The sequence below is a fragment of the Neopsephotus bourkii genome, unplaced genomic scaffold (genome assembly GCF_033783945.1).
Source record: "Neopsephotus bourkii isolate Nb327-2 ecotype Australia unplaced genomic scaffold, CSIRO-AGI_Nbou_v1 NB_804, whole genome shotgun sequence".
NCBI lineage: Eukaryota > Metazoa > Chordata > Aves > Psittaciformes > Psittacidae > Neopsephotus > Neopsephotus bourkii.
In genome coordinates, this window is record NW_026901300.1 from 2,954,042 (window position 1) to 2,973,909 (window position 19,868).

The window sequence follows — 19,868 nt, forward strand, 5'->3', positions numbered from 1 at the left end:
TCCAGCACCTACATTTAAGGAGCCCAGAGCTACCTAATAGGTTTACTCATCTCCAAGGTGGATTTCAGACCTATGTAGATGCATGCAGCCCCACCTCTTTCTAACTGGCTGATGGTCTTGAGTCATCAAGGGGCATGTTGGTAGACCCTGTTGTCAACTCACTGCTCTGATCCCATGATGCTTCCATACAGAGCTGACCATGGCATCTTAAATCTTCCAGGTAACTTGGTGTCCAGCCAGAGAAATACTGCTCACCAGAGCATAAACCCCCATGCTGTACAAGAGGCTGCAGCTGTACAGATCAAAGGAAGCAAGATGGGGAAACTGAGGCAGGGAAAGGCCAAGAAAGAGCTGTAGCCTTGGGATGAACAGAATGAAGCCCTGGGCATCCAAGGGCTTAATGCAAGATGTGGGAATGAGGAGGAAAGGCTGAAAGAGACTTTGGGCACCAACCTTCCTTTGGAAATCAAGAGGATTTGGACATGAAACATCCTCTTCAGGTTCCTAGCTTACTTGTTTTGGCAGCATTTCCCAGTACTGGCAGCTGTACTGCAGGTTAGTTTGGGATACGTGGGCAGTCAGGGCCATGCAATTAACTGATGGCAGGAATTAGGAAGGAACAGATGAGCATGAAAGCTGATGAGGGGGTCAGCAGAAGAGAAAGCAGCCTGGATCTACATGAGCAGAGCAGGAACGTTTGAAATCCAACAGGCTGGCAATGAGAAGTCACCCACAGACTTCATCTCAGGTGATGTATGTGTCTGGGATGGATGCAGGCTCATGTGCATCACTGCAGTTAACACACGATGCATTCAGACAACCATCTCCAAGGTCCCCCCAGATTATATCAAACCTGGCCAGCTTCTTAGGAACTCACTTAGAGATTATGGTGGTCAATCCTGGGTGACATGGTTTAGTGTGAGGTGTCCCTGCCCGTGGCAGGGGGGTTGGAACTTGATGATCGTAAGGTCCTTTCCAACCCTAACTATTCAATGATTCTAAGTGCCTAAATGCCACCCGCTACGGGGAACCTAATGCTCTCCAGCTGGGATGCAAGTGGATTCTCTCTCCTGTGCCCACAAAAGCTTCCCAGAGAGAGGTCCCTCCTTTCAGCCTTGCTAAACTCCATGACACTGACCAGAGCTGAAGAGATTTGTCCTCACAACAGGGACCCCTCCCCACCTCCCTCCTCTCCTACCTGCTGCAGTTTGAAACGGGTTCCCAACCACACACGTGCTGAGCTTGCTGAAGAACCCCCCGGGCAAGGATGCAGGGCTTGATGCTGCACTGATAGCCTGGCCAAGAGACCGGCTCTTCCAGACCCTTAAAAAGCTCCCCAGACCTCAGAGGTTTCCCTTCTGTCTCTTTCAAAGACTGTGCTTTCCCCTCTGCTGCCCCTAATTTTGCAATGTCAAATGACGCAATGGGTTGTTCTCGCTATGGCCCAATTCAAACCCACCGAACACAGTGGAAATCCTCCCTTTGGTTTCAAATCACATGCTGTGACTCCTCTTTATGAGTTTTCTCTTTCCTGATTCAGCCTCTTTCTCAGGTGTTTTCCTCCTCTTTCTCTATCTCATCCCTTTGCTTCACTTCTGTTCCTACTATCCTCTTCAGATCCAGTAGCAGTGCTGCTCCCTCTCCAGCTGCATTCAAGGATGGGTTTTGAGGACTAGATAATGTAAAGGAACTCAAGAACTGCTCCCCAAAATCACAGAGGCACTGGACTCCCTTCCCTCCTCCAGCTGAGCAGCCAAGAAGCCAACAAGATGCTGGGCACCCCCTAACCCAGCTTCTGACCCTGCACATGACTGATGCTGAAGAGCTTGTGCTTCACCATCGCACCGCGAAGCGCAGCAGCCACCTTGGGTCCTTTCACTTCCCCATGGAAGGCAAAACCACACCAGAGCCCAAAGCTGAACCTTCTGCTGTGCCAGGAGAGCAGATGGACAGTGGGGGATCCTTCCAGGGGGGCTGCAACAAGGGTCCTTACACCTGAGGGTGAAGATAGCAAACCCAGGGCTGCTCTGGGAAGGGGATCACCAGTAATTCCAGCAGCCCACCAGAGAAATTCTTCACTCCTTTCAATTCCAAGTCACACAAGAATTAGAGCTTCTACAGACTTGTCCTGATTTCAGCTGGGATCGTATTCCTACTAGCTGTGTTTTGGATTTACTGTGAGAATACTGTTGGTAACACACAGATGGTGTAGGTGTTGCTGAGCAGTGCTTACACCAAGTCAAGGCCTTTTCAGCTTCTCATACCATCCTGTCAGCAAGGAGCAATTGCATTGTGCATCACTAGGTTTGGATATTACAATTCTTTTCATCATCATCATCATTATTGTTATTTTACTATTATTTTCCTTCCCTTTTCTGTCCGATTAAACTGTCTTTATCTCAACCCACGGATTCTGTTTCTTTCTCCTTCGAATTCTTTCCCCCATCCCATGCAGGAGCAAGTGAGTGAATGGCTGTATGGTGTTTAGCTGTCTGCTGGGTTAAACCACGACAGAATCCTTGAGAGCCCTTGAGATTTACACAGGGAAATAGATAAGCAATTGATGCACTTGCAAGCAATCCAGTGTTGGAAGCTGCAACTGCACTGCAGATGAATTACTCTCCATCAGCCAGCAAACAGTTGCTGATGGGCTGCACCCCTGGTGTGAAGGCAAAGTGTGCCAGCTCTGAGTGCTGGAGGCTTTTTAAGCCAACTGATGTGATGAAGGAGAAACCAAGTACTTGTTACTCCACGTGGGCTGAACACAGGCACATTCAGTTAGCATCATCTCAGCTAACATCACCGTAAGATGTGCTGACCCATCCACTTGACACCGTGCGAGCACACCGTGATTCCTCTTACATCTGTAGAAAGCCCAGCAGTGAGGCTGATGAAACCAAGGGAAATGCACAGTGCGTGGAGGTGCCTCTGCCACAGCCCTGCCTGGGGAGATCTGCAGCCACAGGGCACGGGAGGAAGTGTTGTCACATCAGGAAAGGTGCAGAAACGCTCCTCGCAGCCTGCCCTGCGTCTGAAATGGGGCTTTTTGGAGGAAGAAGGGGAAGAGGTGAGAAGGAAAGAGACTGCTGTCATAGTATAACGTGGGCCGTGCCTCAACTCCAAAAGCAAGGTGCCAGCAGCACGAACACACACATTTAGCTCAGACCCATCAGCTCAGACCCAAACTACTCCAGCATCCCCATGCCAGCACTGGCTGCTTGGGAAAAGCTGAAGCCAGGCCAGGGTATGGTCCTTTTGATTTAGTCAACCCAGTCTCAGTGAGGAGAAAACAGGATGCAGGCAGGATGGAGGGGGTCTGAGGTGAGGGAGATTTGGAGAGCATCAGTGCAAGAACAAGCACTGCAATGCAGAGGGATGGGAGGGATCCACTAAGACGCCTGCTCCTGCTCATAGGGGACACTGCTACCCCATCAGTGCTTTTGGGTCCCAGCCAAATGTCCAGGCTGTGCTTGCAACACCTGAAAGTCAATGCCTGCATTTCCTGGGATTGATTCCTCCTCCCTGGTCCAGTTTTGTCCTGCAGCTCCTGCTCTCCCGCTGCTCTATGAGCTGGATGTGACTGAGCTCATGAGGGATCACGAGGCTGTGAAGGGGATGCAAAATAAGACACTGTCCCCAAAGATTCAGCAAGGGGATCCTGAGGAGGTTTCCCATCAGCAGCTTCCAGGCACTCTGCTCTGGGGACAGGCAGGGCAGGCTGTATTTCAGCATGACAAAACCACTCACTTCTCCATGATTTCAAGATCCTCCAGCACCAGTGAGACAGCAAAGCACAAGACCAAAGAGGAAGCTGCCACTTCAAACACTGGGCAGCCAGGTTGGAGCTGAACATCACCCAAGCTGAAGACACCCAACATCCTAATGGAGGAGCAGTAGGGAAGTCTAAGTTGTTACTCACCCTCTTCACCTGATACAGCCCTTTCTTCCCTCCTCTCTCCATTCACACAAGCCAACAGGCCACATATTCCTATACTGCAGCATCTTTGTACCACTCCTGACAGCCAACACTTCCCTCAGATTAGGACTGTATCCCATTAATGTGAGGCACCCAAAGGTCTAACCCCCTTCTCAGACTTGAATGTCAATGACACTAATGACCATGCAGCAGTTTCTCCCTTACTTTTCTTCTCAAGGTGCCAAACCCAAGACAGAATCCCTCTAAAGAAGGACCCCTGGGTGCAATGCATGCAGCCACGTGGATTGTGGCTTTGCTCCTGGCACCAAGCAGAGGAGATTCCCCTGATCCTACTTGGGAAGAGTGCCTGGCAACAGAACCATGATGGCTCACAGAGGGCTGAGGACGAGTCAGAATGGGCCCAGCAGAGCCAGCACTGAGCAGAACTCCCTTCCCACCCCCAAGGAGCCCATGGGTGTGCTTATGGACAACGCTGAGAGATGCACAGGAGGAGAGAGGAAAAGGAAAGGCCCTGCCCAAATTCTGATCCCTTGGTTACACCTCCAGATCCTATAAAACATTCACTGTGGGTCATTCCCCATGGGAGATTTGGGGGTGCAGCACCAGATCCTGCTTAGGAACACCACAATACTCCAAGCATCCTTCCCAAGTCCCCAGGACTCCCATTACCCATGGTCTTAAATCAAACCCAACCCTCCAAGCTGCCTGCCTTATTTGTAGGCACAAACTAGACCAGCACCAAAGCCATGCAAGCTCAGAGGGACCATCAGAGCTACAGAGGGGATTTTTCTGGCTGTGGGACTAATATATCCCCCTGTATATTGCTTCCTGCAGCTTTACTTGCTCAATGTAACAAGCAGGGCATTCCTTACTGTGTTTCAGAGTGCCCTTCTCTGTAATTACACAACACAGGGCATGCAATAGGGCAGCTCTTGCCCCAGGCATGGATGCTTCCCTGTGTGGGATGGGAAGGATCATGCCAGGGGGTGGCTGGGAGCTGACCCCTGGTTCCCAGATCCAGTTAACACCACTGGTATAAGGACCAACCCTTGCCATGACACGCTGCATCTGCAGCTGTCAGCACTGCCTGGGAGACAGGCTGGGCTCATTAACTGGGTTTAATACACCGGAGGAAACTCATGCACCAAGCAGCAGAATAACTTGCCCACATGTATTTAATGCAGTAGCAGCAGAGCCAAGGATATTAGCATCTATTTAAGCCTTGGCACGCCTGCCAGGGTTTTCCAGTGTCTCTGACCCTCTCGAGAGCACAGGGAAATTAAACCTGCGTTTTCACCCCCTCACTCCAACATCCTCCCTCCAGCAAGCAGGAAATCCATTCAATCACTGCCAATGCCACAGAAGCCCAGGCATGTCTGTGCTGCACTAACAGCACTGGGGGCTGTTCCGGCCTGCCTATTAGAAGTAACTGTCATCACCACACAGGGAGTTAGGCAGCTTTCCAGGAGGAACTACAGCTCTTTCTCAGCTCCACAGGAGAGATGTTTGCTTCAGTGCTGCCCATTTTAGCTGCCTCCCCTAAACCAATTGAGGGTACATAACTGCACCGTGGGTCAGGTTCTCCCTAATAGCTTTTGAGCCATTCCTGCTCTGAGGCAGGAGCTGGGGCATCCCTGCAAGCTTTATGAAGATAAGCACTTCTGTAAACCCAAGTAATCTGCTACGGCTGCTTTGGAGCCAAAAGCTGCAGGGTGAGCACAACCTTTATTAGACACCAGAGAATCCACCGTGGCCCACTGCTTCCCTTCAGTCCATGAGCATGGGCCAGCACGGGAATTGCACATCCCAGCTAAGAGGAATGCTGGATGCAGACAGAAACTCATATAACATAATTAGTGCAGGATAATCAGTGCTTCATCATCACTGCCACAAAGGCTGCAGGAGGAATGAGGGCAGCAACTGGGAGAGAAGGGAATTAACCACCAGTCCAAGTGCAGCTGAGGCAGGAAGATGGGGAACCTCAGGGGTAAAACAACCCAGGAATGTTCTGGGCTTGGGAATTAAACGAAGCACATTGTTAGAGCTGGCTACTCGGGTTTCCCCTCATTCACAGAAATGGGAGTATTTTGTGCTGGAACATGGGTTTCACGAGCCTGAGCCTGTAATCCCAGCCAGGAGCTATTACACCCACCCAGCACAGGGGTGACAGGGAAAAGCCATCTTGAGCTGTCAGCTGGTGCTGACAAAGGCCTTTCACATACAGCACTATAGTGGAAGATGGAGATTGCCCCCCTGTGTGCATGTGTCTGTCTGGCAGGGAGAAGGGACAGCACCCCTGGCCAAAGCTAATGCAAAGGACTGGAGATCCAGACATCGACTGTCACCCATGAAGAGCTTCCAATGCACATCTTTGTTCTACCCTTCCCTGGGGTCCTTTTGGGTGAGCCCCCAGCTGCTGCATCCCTCCAGGCTCAGCACACGGCCATGGGTTGGATCTGTGAACCACGCATGCTCCTGTGGTGGGTATGGAAAAGAGAGGCTTCCATAGATACCGCTGGTGGAAAACAACAGGGTTAAGGAACAGAAAGGGAGCTGTAGACATAAAGACCACCCTGCCTGCAAAACCACCTCCTGATGAGCCCTGTAAACAGGCAAGTGCCCATCAGCACCCCCACGGCTTGGCCAGGCCAAGGGTTCACATCACACTCGCCCTCCCCTTGGGGCATGTTCTGCTGTGCCCAGCGAAGATTTAACCATGCGATGCCTTCACAGGGCTGCTGCATCAACCCAGCACAAGCTCTGCCAGCAATACCTGCTGCAGGGTTTCACCTTCCAACTGTCCCAGCAGCAAACAGGACCCAGCCCAGCAGGCTGCCAGGAGTATGTCCTCCCCAGCATCCTAGCTGGGCACCTCCAGGTCTCCTCCTGGCTGTCCCTCTCCTCCCAGTCAGCATCATCTGTGCCATGGGCTCAGTTCATGGTGAGAAGACCGTGCTTCAAACATCTCCCATTTTTCCTTTCAGGACATCAGTAGCATACAACATACCCAGCCCCAATGGGCTCCAGAGAGGCTCCTGGCATAAGTGCTGCAGAATCTGGCTCTTCCTTTTTAATCCTCCCACTCTGAGAGTCACTGTGCAAATCACACCGAGGCCTGGGGAAGGATGGGGGCTCCAGGCAGCCCCATGCACTGACCAGTGGCTCCTGCAAGAGGGGGAATTTGGCAGCTTCTTCAATAGTCTTCCTGGGGGCTCCTCCAGGCAGTACCGAGCTCTGATTTTCAGCCCTACTAGAAAGGGACTGGAACAGAGAAGCATTTTGGATGCTTAAGATGCCCCAAAACATCACTAGGTGCAAAGAAAGCATCCGGAAAAGACCGTGAGAAAGAAGAACAGGATAGAAGTCATTTCACTCACATGACCCTGAAGAGGGAAAGTCCTGAGAGATGCAACACTAAGGAAGATACCTCCAGATTCACCATCTTAAAACACAAATGAGATTCAAACCTCAAACCCCTGTGCCTGATGTAATCAGCAGAATGTGCTTTCAACCCCTCCTACATCTCTTATCTCTATGTACTTGGGGTAGCTTGGAGAGGTAAATCAGCCCTGGCAAGTTCCCCTCTGGTTATTCAGGTGCTCACACAGTGTGGTTCAGCGGCTGGATTATGGAGGGTGAAATGCCTATACTGCTTTGAACACTGCCAGCCACTTACAGAGGGAGCAGCCACACAGCCCTTGCTTGGTCCTCAGTTTAATGCTGGCAGATACTGGCTGCAAGTATTACCATAGAAGAGCCACAAAGACCTCTGGTAGCAAAGGCTTGCACACAGGAGGAGTCAGTGGGATCTGGCTTGATCTGGATGTCCAGGCTTCACAGGGGCCAGCCTACAAGAATAAGGAGGGAAGTGCCTCACTTCCCAAGGGTGACACTGATCTCCCCTAGCCCAAAATCCCTGCTGGAGCCCAGTGCTGCAGCCCCACTCTATCCCAGAGCGAATAACTGTGCCATGGAGAGGAGCCGAGCTGTAAGAACATGAGACTGCTTTTCACCTAGGTGGCAAGAGCTGAAAGGCCTGAAGTGAAGCCCTTCCTCCCACACTGGTAAGGTGTAAGCACAGCCCTTCCTCGGTTCCAGGCGCTCGGATGGGAGCTCAAATCCATGCTGTGACAGTTTCAGTCCTGTCAGAAAAGAGCCAAGGCTGCTGAAGAAAGATGAAAGGAAAGGACAATGCAAAACCTGCACAAGGCAAAGCTTAGCTGGATTTCAGACCACTTACAATCCTGCTTGTGCTTCCTGACCTCCAACATCACAACAGCACCTCAACACATGCAAGATGAACTTCTTCCATGCTTATCCAGTGGCATCTCTGCATCAGCACTGATGAATAGCCTGGACACTGCTCAAACTGCTTGTGTCACCCCATGGACCTCAGAGAGGGGTCGATACGGTTCAAGGTATCAAAGGAAGGGGAAAGTGAATTACTGGTTTGGTTTCCTAAACATCATCACAATGGATTTTAACAGCCCTTGACCGCATCCATGGCTTCGGGCAGTTTTGGTGGGGTTTTCCTGATGTTCACCTTATATGTGTCCAATATGGACTTGCTGATTTTGTCAGAGGTCTCAGTCACACACAGTGAGTCCTGTGCTCCCTCCTTCAAGGGGAAGAGCTTTGAACACAGAGAATTTTCCCACTCTATGCTTACTGCCTATTTTGAGTTAAATAAGGCTGTCCACAAATCCCCTGTTCATTCACTCAGACCCCTCAAAGCTGTACTTAAGTGTAACCTGTAACACTACCACCCCCTATTAGTTCTCTTCCATCTGCCGAATCACAACCTGACTCCCTTCTCCAGTGGTTCAGAGAGAGAAGAAGACAGGGACTACATTTCAAGTGGGAGAAAAGGAAAGGAAAGCAGAGGAGAAGCCTTTCCACCCACTGTACAGGATGCAAAGGCACAAACCTCTCTCTCCTTCTTAGGGAGAAGACCCTGGGACAGAGAGGCTCCTATATAACAAAGACTGAGCACAGCAGTCATAGAGGTGTTTAGGTTGGAGAAGACCTTGAACTCCAATCATTACCCCAGCACTGCCAAGTCCACCACTAAACCACGTCCTTCAGCACCACATCTACACGTGTTAAACACCCCTGGGGATGGTGACTCCACCACTGCCCTGGGCAGCCTGTGCCAGTGCTTGACAACCCTTTTGGTGAAGACATTTCTCCTACTCAACATGCACAGTATTTAAAGGGGAATTGGGGTCTGTACCTGACTCCATTCGATGCAGACAGTCCTGTGCTGGGGCCCCCAGCTTGAGGCAAAGCCCAGGTGCTCTGTGCACTGAGTCTTGGTGTTGACCTTGCTCCAGACAAAGTTGGTTTGTTATAGGGCACAAAGCCGACGCTGGAAGAGCTTACGGATGCTGTCCTACCCTGATGAGCAGTAGAAGAGTTGGGAACGTTTATCATGGAGTGGCGGTAGCGCATGGTGATGGGACCAGTCCCGCTGTTTAGCCAGCACTGCTGGCAGGAACAAGCCACCTCTGTGTGAAGGGGTGTTGGGGAGGTTGTCACTGGGTACGGGATGTCCAAGCGCCGCTGAACGCTGCGGCGGAAGCTCGTGCTCTTGTTGGTCTGGACTTGAGCCACGACGTCAACGATGTAGTTGTAGCCCAGGGATTTGAGATCTACCTGCTGGTGGTTCTTGGCACGGGCCTCCTCCAGGAGCACGCAGACCTTCATCTCGTAGGGGGACCACCCGCCTTCATCGTTCTGCCATTCCCAGACGATGCCCTGCCCGGCAGCGGAATCCCCAGGGAAGAGGTGCCTGCGGACGGCGCGCATCGTGCCTGTGCAGGGAGAGGGGGAAAGAGTTAAAACCATCTTGTGAGCAGAGAATCATCGATCACAGAATGGGTTGGGTTGGAAAGGATCTTAAGGTCATCCAGTTCCAAACCCCCTGCCATGGGCAGGGATACCTCACACTAAACCATGTCACCCAAGACTCCATCCAGCCTGGCCTTACTTACATTGCCAGGGATGGAGCATTCACAACATCCTTGGGCACCCTGTGCCAGTGCCTCACCACTCTTACAGTAAAGAACGTTTTCCTTAGATCCAACCTGATCTTCCCCTGTTTCAGTTTAAATCCACTCCCCCTTGGTCCTATCGCTACAGTCCCTGGTGAAGAGTCCCTCCCCAGCATCCTTGAGCCCCCTTCAGACACTGGAAGCTGCTCTGAGGTCTCCATCAGCTTCTCTTCTCCAGGCTGAACAGCCCCAGTGCTCTCAGCCTGGCTCCACACAGGAGCTGCGCCACCCCCTGATCATCCTTTTGGCCTCCTCTGGACTTGCTCCAACAGCTCCAATGGGGATGTTGTCTCAGGGACTCATTTCTGCACAGATCTGTGGTGTCTACATCAGGGTGGCTTCCCCACCTCTCCCACAAGAAGGGCACTAACAGGCTTTGTCTTCCCAACAGGACTGGGTTTGCTCATGAAGCGCAGAGAAATGCAATATCCCCATCCCAAAGATCCCTGTCCCTCTGCCAAATCTGACTGTGGGCTGGCAACAGGTTCAAAAGCTGCTGGGAGGAAGGGTGGGAAAGGAGGGAAGGAGAGAGGATGTAGAGACAGACACACCCCAGCACAAAGGCACAGCAAGCACAGATGCCTCCCTGACGTTAAAATAGAGTGAAAATAGAAGTAAATCAGGCTGAAGCACAGATCTGGTTTAAAAAAACCCAACTCCCACAGCCTTGACAACAGAGTAACTATAGAGACAAGGCACCATCGGGGAGCGTGCGTAAGGGGCTGAACACCCACTCTGCTCCGCACGGGTCTGGGTAATTTTGCTCTTGGAGTAGGTAAGGTCCTATGAGTGTAAGAACAAAGACTTTGGAGAGGGGACAGGCAGAGCCAGCTCCTGCAGGCTGGCAGATACAGCAAGACTAGAGAGGAGATAAGGAGTGATGTGGAAACTGGAGAGAGCAGCTGCTCACATAAAGGAAGAGAAATGAAAGCAGGCACTCGACTGCTGTGATGCTGCTCGACAGCAACAGCAGGAGCTCACAACCCCCTGGAAATCTGGCTCTCCAGGGTGACTCCACTCCTCTCTTTCAGAAAGGAGAAGCCTAATGAGAGGGATGTAAGTCATCCAAGAGGACAGGAACCCAGCAACCTCTGCAAGCACGGGTTCCTGTACCAGGGTCAAAGCTGCTTTCTCATCCTGCAGTGAGAAAGAGGAGCAGGAAATGTTGCAGGGCAAGTCTGGGGCTGCAGGAGGTGGGTGAACAGGGGTGCAGAGTCCTTAGAGACAGGAGGAGCTTGGAGAACAGCACCAAGAGGTGAAAAAACAAATCAAATAGAGCCTCTAAAGAGGCTGTGAGAGCTGTGACACGGCTGCAGGACCCCAGGTGAAAACAGGCACATTTTCAGTCATCCACACCTAAGCCTGTGCAGAACTGCCCTGATGTTGCTGAGGATATTCCACCCAACAAGCACATCTGAAGGAAGAGGGAGGACACATGGGACTCCACATTGCTGAAGCCCAACTGCTACCCGTGCTCAGGCTCTGGCTGAATGCTGGCTGGAGCACCTCTGCTTCATGCTGCTTTTATCCCTACCCCATAGTACTGGGATACTGTGGAAAGCACTAGGACTTGACTCAAACCATAAGGGCATTAACTGCCTCCTCACTGCTAAAAATTTAACAGCATGAAAGTCACATCTCCGTTCCTATCACACTTCCAGGCTTTTTTCTGTATAGTACCAGTGGTTTCTGTGCAGTGCTTTGGTGTTCAGACCATAACCAGACCCCCTGCTGGGGTGCAGGGTATGTCCCACATGCCACTGGGGAAACTAGGTGAGTAAAGACAGACCTGAGCTCCAGAGGTGACAAAGGCTGTGGCTCTCTCAAAGTAAGAACGTGGCAGACCAAGGAATGGCAGGAGCTGTGTTTCTGCTGGGGAGCTGAAGGCACAGGGTATGGCCTGCCTCAGGGATGAGCAGCGAGGGAAGGTCCAGCACTTCCTCCCAACTCACTGCTTGTGGTCAGAGCAGCACCAAGCATCCTGCTAACTGCACAGTGAGACTCTCCAGTGTCTGCATCCAACAGACACCACCTCATCAGCACACCTGAAAAGCTATCAGCAGGCAGTGAAACACAGCAACCTCCCTGTAAGAACTGGATCCTAACAGCTCAACCATGAGCCCAGGGATTCCTGTGGGACAAGAGCTTCCTCTGGCACAAGTCAGGGCAGAAGGTGTCAGCAGAACCAAGGAGACCTTTCCCAGACAAGAAGAGACATCGTATGTGGGAAAGCAGATGAAACAGCCAAAAGCAAGCTCTAGTGATGACTGCTCCTATCCTGTCAAGTGTTAGAAACACAAACCCACACCTCAACAGGTAGGCAGCAGCAGGGATGACCCCTGAGCAAGAAGGAACAGGGATGAGATGGGCTGGAAATGCACTGCATTTAGAGGTGACTGCAGAGAACCTGCTCTCAGGAGTAAGGGGACTACCACAGGTAAAGCAAGGTGTCCAAAAGCCCTGGGGGACACATGTTGGAGGGGATTAGCAACCCTGCCCCTGCTCCACTGGCAGGTCACAAGTTAAAAGCAGCACAGAGGGGGCTCTAGGAGCTTGCACACAACCTGTGTTTTAGGAACCAACACCAAGAGCCAAGCCACACACTTGCAAAACATCCCCCTTCCCCCTGGCTAGCAGGGAAGCTGGGATTCCTCTCCAGGGTGGGCAGACAGCTGTGGTGAGAGGACAAGTCCTGCTGCTCCCTTGCATTCACTCCCACCTAATGTGCCTCGACCAGCAGCTGAAGCCACAGCTAATCCTGCCCACAAGATCCCCCTGCACAGCTGTCATTCCCTCTTGGTCCCGTTAACACTGGCTTCCTGTTATTCTGCTGGCTTCCTTTGAAGAGCCTGTTTGTCTGTCTAATAGCTAATGAGCAGAATACAACAGCCTATTTTTTGCCCCGTTTCCAGATTTTTCATGGGGATGTTTCCTGCAGAGATTCTTTTCTCCTGCACATAACAAAGGTCAGCTGGCTGCTCGCACAGAAAGCTTCACAGTTAAGGCAAGAGCCCTGCAGAGAGAAAAAGCTTTGCTTAGAACTGGGCCACTGAAAGGGGATATGAGTGTTTGCAATAGTCACGTTGCAGAGCGCACAGGTACCTGTGAAGGGAGGCTCACTGAGCTGATGAGCATCCCTCCGCATCAGCAGGAAACACTGCAGGAGAGCTGGGAAGTGGAATCAGCCCTTTTGGTTATTAACAACTCAACCACAGATCTTGTCCAAGGAAAGAGGAGGGCACGACAGGCAACACCGTTCCCAAATTGTACTGGACTGTCCCCCAAAGATGATCAGTTCTGAACCACCCTGTGATGGACAATGGGCTAAGTGTTTTGAGATCTTTCACATGGGTCTAATGTGGTACAAGCTCTAAAGAGATACAGAAGAGGGATGTCTCAATCACACTGGGACACATCCTTCACCCTCACCAAAATGGGCTACACAACAAGGCTGGAAACAAGCAAGAAACAGCCACTGGTTCCAGCTTTGGTGGGACCATGCTGTACTGCCCAAAGCCACAACCTCAGCAGGACTCAAACAGGCCATGCTGAGCAGACCTGCCATGAAGAAAGCTCCCCACCCACGACACCATTGGAAAACCTAATCCTAAGGTCACGAAGCCAGAATAAAAACACGGATGCAGCTGTGATGACCGCTCACATTTGCTCCAACCACTTCCCTTTCCTTTAGGAATTACCCAATCGTGCAGTTGACTCAAGATACTGCTCATTTATTGCTTCAATTGGCAAGAAACCAGCACGCTGCCCATCTCTAAAGCTTGGGGTGATGCTTGATTGTGCCCTGGGGTGATGGGAGAGATGCTGGCAAAAGAGAAAGTGATGCATGGAGAATCTCCCACAGCAGCCATTCATTCAGGGTGTGTAATTTGGGATCTCCCTGGATTTTCCAGACATGAAGAGCATGCATTCCACCCCTGCCCTCTTCCTAAGCTACAGCTGCTCAGCACATCTGCAGAAGAGCACAGGATTCATCAAATCCTGAGCTGCCTCAGTGACCCAAAGAGAGATGAGAATGAAAATTAGGTCTCAGTCCTGCTATGAAACCCTTCCATGGGAGGAAGCAAGCCAGCCTTGTGCACACAAGTGTGGGGAACGTTCTGCTGCAGCATCACGGCGCTCTGCGGGGGCTGCAGGCTTGCGCAAAGCAGCTTGTGCGGGGCGGCATGCCAAGATAAAGCAGCTGGCACTCCAGTTGTAGAGGGAACAGGGGAGGAGATTGGGAACAGGAGGGTCTGAAGCCTAAGAAAAGGCCCTTTTTATACCAGTGGTCTTGAATGGGTGGGAGCAGGAAGAAAGTTTCCAGCTCTGAGAGCTCTGTGAGCTGCAGGGGTCCTGTGATGAGGTTCCTTAAGAGGAAGCAGCACCAGTGATTCATGCCAGCTAATACTGATACTCTCGTGTGCCAACGTGCTGGGTGGCAGACAGCATCAGGAGAGAAGCAGACATAGAATCATAAACTGGTTTGGGTTGGAAAGGACCTTAAGATCATCCAGTTCCAACCCCCTGCCATGGGCAGGGTCACCACACACTAAACCACCCCTCAAAGCACTGCCCCGCTGTGGCAGCACACAACAGAGCTTTGTAGAGCTTTCCTACACATAATGGGGTCCCACTTATCTCCAACCACACAAGCAGCCCCATCAAAACCCCAGCATGGGCAGGGGAGCTCCCTTACCTGTGTCCTGACGGAACTGCATCAAGCTTGGGATGTCGATGACATAGGGGGCCAAGATGGGATCCGCATGTCCCAAAGGGATGCTGCTGACAAGCCCTGATCCTGAGCGCCGGCCCTTCTGCTGAGAGGCCTGAAAAACCTGTTCAATGTAGCTGCAGACATTCCCTCTGTATGGCCTCCACCTGCCAAACTCATCCTGCCATTCCCACACTGCCACAGCTGGGGAATTGCTGCCATGTCCCGGGGCAGAACCAGGGAGTCCGGATGGCCCGGCTGAACTGCCTCCTGCATCCTGAGCTGCAGCCATGCTCCTCCCTGAGCTCTGGGCACGCTGCAAGGGGCAGCTTCACACCATCTTCTTCTGGGGGACCTGCAGCAAGAAACAAAGAGAGCTCATAGGGCTGAGAATGATGCCCCAAATCCACCCCACCCTGCATCCATACCACACAAGCCAATTAAGAGAGGGGAACAAGCTCAGCCTTGCATAGATGATGCTTGCTATGCATTTAGGAGACTGCAGAGAAGTGGATTGGCCTCGAAACCCTCTGGCTGAGGGCAGATGGGGTATCACCTCCCACTCCCTGACAATGCTAGCAACTTTTCTTGTTAATTTGGAGCAAAACCTCTAAGGACACTCTGCTTCCCATAGCTTGCAGCACCAAACACCACTGGAGTCACCGCAGATATGTACAGAACCAGCCCAGAACCACTGCTGACCACTGCCAAGGAAATCCCTAAACCCTGACCCAGGTTCAGACACGCACTAGCCAGGATCATGCCAAGGCCACCCCATACCTGTCCCCACTCACACTGCTTCTGGCAGCATTACACTGACCTCCCTGATGTGAGATATCAGCTTGGGAGCAGGAGCTCCCCAAGCACACGTGTACATGAATGACTTGGTTATACAAGTGGTACTCAAATTCTTCTCACTGATCATCAGCTCCATCCAGGCTTCTGACCAGGCAGTTTTGATCCAGGACCAGTCCCTTGACTCCTGTGCAGCACTGTATGTGCACACAAAGGCAGATGACAATTCTTTATGCACAGTCTGCAAATCACAGTAGTGCATACACTGAGCACTATCCAAGTGAAGAATGGATGGAAAGAAGCACAGAAGCACTAGGAGGAACACAAGGTGTAATAAGCAGCCTGTGTTGAAAGCAGTGATTTAGCAGGTCCTTAAGACCGCACTACATCTAGCTGCAGCTTCTCAGGTTGGAAAACAAGGAACATCTTGAAACAAGGAACAATCTGCAGCAACAAAGACTCAGGCCAAAGACTAAAGCCATGAAGAGATGATCTGGGGAAGAAGAGAGAATGGAGTAGGAGCCTTAAGACATCCAGGTAACGACACAAAGGCAGTGAACAAATCCTAAGGACTTAGAGACAGGATGCAGAGACAAAAGACCACTCTTAGCCCCCTATGGATGCAAAACCACAAAGCCATTGCATGATCACCAAGCTACCCAAGAGACAGCATAAGTCTGATACGTGGCATTCCTGCCTGCTTTGTCATTGCAAGGAATCCTATCCAGACCATCTGGACACATACGTCTTGGTGCCCAAATGTTGGACAACCCCTTGTTGTTGCTCACGAGCAGGTGGGTATAACTGTGAATGAGTGCAATTAATTTTGTTTCAGAACAGTCACCTTCTTCCTCTTCAGGTCTCCATCTCTGACTGCTCACTTAACTCCCAGCAGGCAGCTATGAGCTTCCTTCCCATCCAATGGAAAAGTTCGGGTGCCCAAGAGGCAGAGCAGCAGTGGGTGGCTTCCACTGGAGGATGCCATCTGCAAGGAGAATGACATTCCTGCCGGATGGAGAAGATCCCACGCTCCGTGGAGCATCCCATCCATCAGGCTCGTGTGGCGTGCTAGCTTAAAAAAGCAATAGAAGAAGAGCAAGAGGCGAAGAGACGCACCCACACGTCTGCATTCGTGAGAGGAAAGCAACGCTTTCTCCAGGAATTCGGTGTAAATCGGTTTATGAGCTGCTCTGAGAGTTCTACACAACACCCCCAGCTCAAGTGGTGCTGGTGACAAACCGCTCCAGGGCACCAGGAGAAGACCCTGGTCTCTGCAATGGATCTTCCCCATGGAATTCGTTCTTCCCTAACACACCACCGACAGTTATTTTCCTGCTCAAACCAGCCAGTTAAAACCTGAGGTGTCAAACCCAACACCTGCCTCTGCCAGTTCTTTTAATGGCAGGTTTCACACCAAAACATCTCCTCCAAAGGGACCACCAGCACGTCCATGCTCAGCTTGGACTCAAAGCAGAGCTGCAGGGTTCGCTGTCCTACCCACCTACATGAGGTGCTCTGAACCCCAAAGACAGAACCAACACCTTTCTCCCCCCAAAGTTGTTGTCACTAAATACTCATCTGCCCATCCTACAGATGTGCACAGCAGGGGGAAGCTGTTTGGATGGAGTCAGCGATTCCTTTTCCTTCCTTTTTGAAGCACAGCAGCAGGAAATGGAAAAAAGAGAGCATCCCAGCAGAGAAGCTGCCTCCTTCATGTACCCCCTCCACTCGCTGGGACACCGATGGGGTGACAGCAGCCTATTGCTCACCCCCTGGAGCAGCGATGCTTTGAATCCCAGACCACACGCAAAGGTACGGGGCTGGCTGCACGTGAGCATCGCGTGCTCCGATATTCACTTCCCCATCAGGGTGGAAAAGCATTTCCTGAGCTGGGAATGCTGCTCCAAAGGAGCGAGGGGAGGATTTCAGCCTCCTGCCAGTTCCCTGTGCTCGAGCCAGCAGCTGTTTGCACGGATTGGGAAGCGAGGAATGCGGGAGAGCTTTCAGTACGCCAGAATTACAGGAGCCCCTGAGTTAAGGCAAACAAGAAGAGGCCTGAAGTTGCAGTTCCTCTCCCCATTCCATGAATCCAGCAGCACACAGGTAGTAAAAGCTGAGGAATCCAATCCCAGAGCTGCTTGAACAGCTTTCCCTTGGGCTGCCATGTGGGCCACAGAGCTGTATAGAGATGTGTTACGCATCCCACTTGACAAGCACTGAGTTTGGGACGCTACTAGTAGCTCAGCTGCACCAGCTCTTCACACTGGCTCTATCCTTGGAAGATTAGTGTCCCAGGGAGGGTAACTACATGTCTTTCCTAAAATCCCATGGACTATAACACTTCACCTTGAGCTTTAAAAACACCTTGAAAAGCTTCAAGTTATCCCAACCACTGAAAGTGTTTATTCAGCAAACAGTCCTACCTCCAATTAGAAATCCTATGGGCTACCTTGCTCCAAATGAAAACAAACCCCTCACAACTTGAAGTGCAACCTTCAATATTCCAGCCAAACACCCTCCACTTAGGAGGGAATTCGGAACAGGGCTCAGATGTTGTATTTGCATTGGTTTGGGTGTATTTTGCACCCCAGGACAACCTCTGTAGCCTTTACCCACACGGCTCAAATCAGGGACTTGGACAGGAAAGGAACTGGGTGCGTTTCAGTTGTGTTTCCCAGCAGATTCCCTCCCTGCTCCTCAAGCTCCAGCCAACGGTGGTGAGAAAGCTCGGGAGGGGCAGGAGGGAATGAAAGCCATGTTGAATTCCCAAACCTGTTCTACTTCCAGAGAGCCAAATTCTCCTCCGCTTTACATGCAAGATCTTGAACTTCGTGGGTCTGAAAATGCCAAGTCCCTTTTCCAGTGCTTGAACTGAAGCTGTGAGCAGCGCCTCACTGATGTGCTAGCTTGTACCCCAACAAGAAAAGGCCTCGGGAGCCTTCTTAGCACTCAGCTTAGAACTGAGAGTGCCCAGGGGGGATTTGTCAAGTGCCACTAACACAGTTTAAGAGACAGGACCAGGAGGTCGACAAAGAGCCCATGGGAAAGGATTACACATGGATTAGGAATGCAGATAAAGCACAGGGAGGCAACGGGGCTGTAACAATCCCATGACCCTGCGCAGGGGCATGACCGGAGCAGCATCACAGGTACCCTGTGCCTCCCTTAACCCAAACCACCCAGCCAGAGCGCTCCTAAACTCCCTGCATCGTTCCATCTGCACCTCTGGGCCCTGCACAACCAGAGCTGTGAACACAGCAACAGGGTCCAACGGTGGCAACAGGGTCCAAAGCTCCTGCCGGGCACCCCACATCTAAACACATCTGAGCACCCAATACCACCAGCACACAGCTAGAGCAACACAGGAGCACCAGTGAGGAGGTCACAGGAGTAACTCCAACCACACAGATCTATCAGTCCTGCCTTCTTCAGCCTCCGCTGACCCTCCGCTGGGTTGACAGCCAAAGAGCAGAAGATAAAGCCCGACAGCTCCAAACCTGGACTCCTTCCATTCAAAACAAGCGTCAAGAGAACTCCCTTTGGACGGGAAAATAAAGACTGAAGCAGAACAAAGCGCTCGCCTCTCAGTAAAGCAGAGGGCAGGAATGGAGAGCCGCGGCAGGTACACCCCGACACAGGGCCGACCCAGCCCGCACCCTGCTGCCTCCGGAGGGCTCCCGGCCACCGGAGCTCTATTGACTTACGGGGACAGCGCTGGGATTGTGGGGCGCAAACCTGGACAGACCGGGCCGGCTCCGGCTCCTCCTCCAGCTCCAGCCGCTCTGCGGGACGGGCCCGGCCAAGGGGAGCCGTGACCGGAGCCGTCTGTCCGGCAACGGCAGCACCGGCCCCGGCAGCGAGGGGAACCGCCGGCCCCGCTCCGAGCAGCACCAGGCTGGGCCCGGGGCCGCCGCGCGTCGGGAGCGGTGGCTCCCGGCTGTGACAGGCCCCGGGGAGGCCGCTCAGGGGGAAAGGGAAGGGAAGGGGGAAGGGGAAAGGGAAGCAGAAGGGCCCGCCCGCCCCGCGCTGCCCGCCCCGACCCCGGCTCCTCTCACCCGCGTCCTGCCGGTGGCTGCTCCGCAAACCGGCGCTTCCCGGCCCGTGGCCGCACGAAACGCGCATGCGCCCGGCGGGACCGGGGCGGGACTGGGGCGGGGAGGGAGTGAGTGACAGCGGGAGAGGCACCGTGAGTGTGTGCGCGCGCGCGCGCGCGTGTGTGTGTGTGTGTGTGTGTGTGCGTGCGTGTGCGCGTGTGCGTGCGTGCATGCGCGCGTGTGCGTGTGTGTGACCGTGTGCGTGCGTGCGTGCGCGTGTGTGCGTGTGTGTGACCGTGTGCGTGTGTGTGCGTGCGCGTGTGTGCGTGTGTGTGCGT

General features: G+C 52.4%; 1 protein-coding gene across 4 annotated transcripts in view; it reads right to left on the bottom strand.

Moving 5' to 3' along the window:
* Positions 1-19,602, bottom strand: part of DTX2 (deltex E3 ubiquitin ligase 2) — a 36,601-nt gene extending 16,999 nt beyond the window's left edge. For all 4 annotated transcript variants that reach the window (XM_061355550.1, XM_061355549.1, XM_061355548.1 and 1 more), the window contains exons 1-3: positions 19,552-19,602; positions 14,687-15,056; positions 9,171-9,750 (exon numbers count right to left, since the gene is read on the bottom strand). In XM_061355550.1, coding sequence (XP_061211534.1) covers positions 9,171-9,750; positions 14,687-14,993 — 887 coding nt within the window. In that variant the 5' untranslated portion in view covers positions 14,994-15,056; positions 19,552-19,602. The remainder of the gene's footprint in view (positions 1-9,170; positions 9,751-14,686; positions 15,057-19,551) is intronic.
* Between the last annotated feature and the right edge of the window lie 266 nt (positions 19,603-19,868).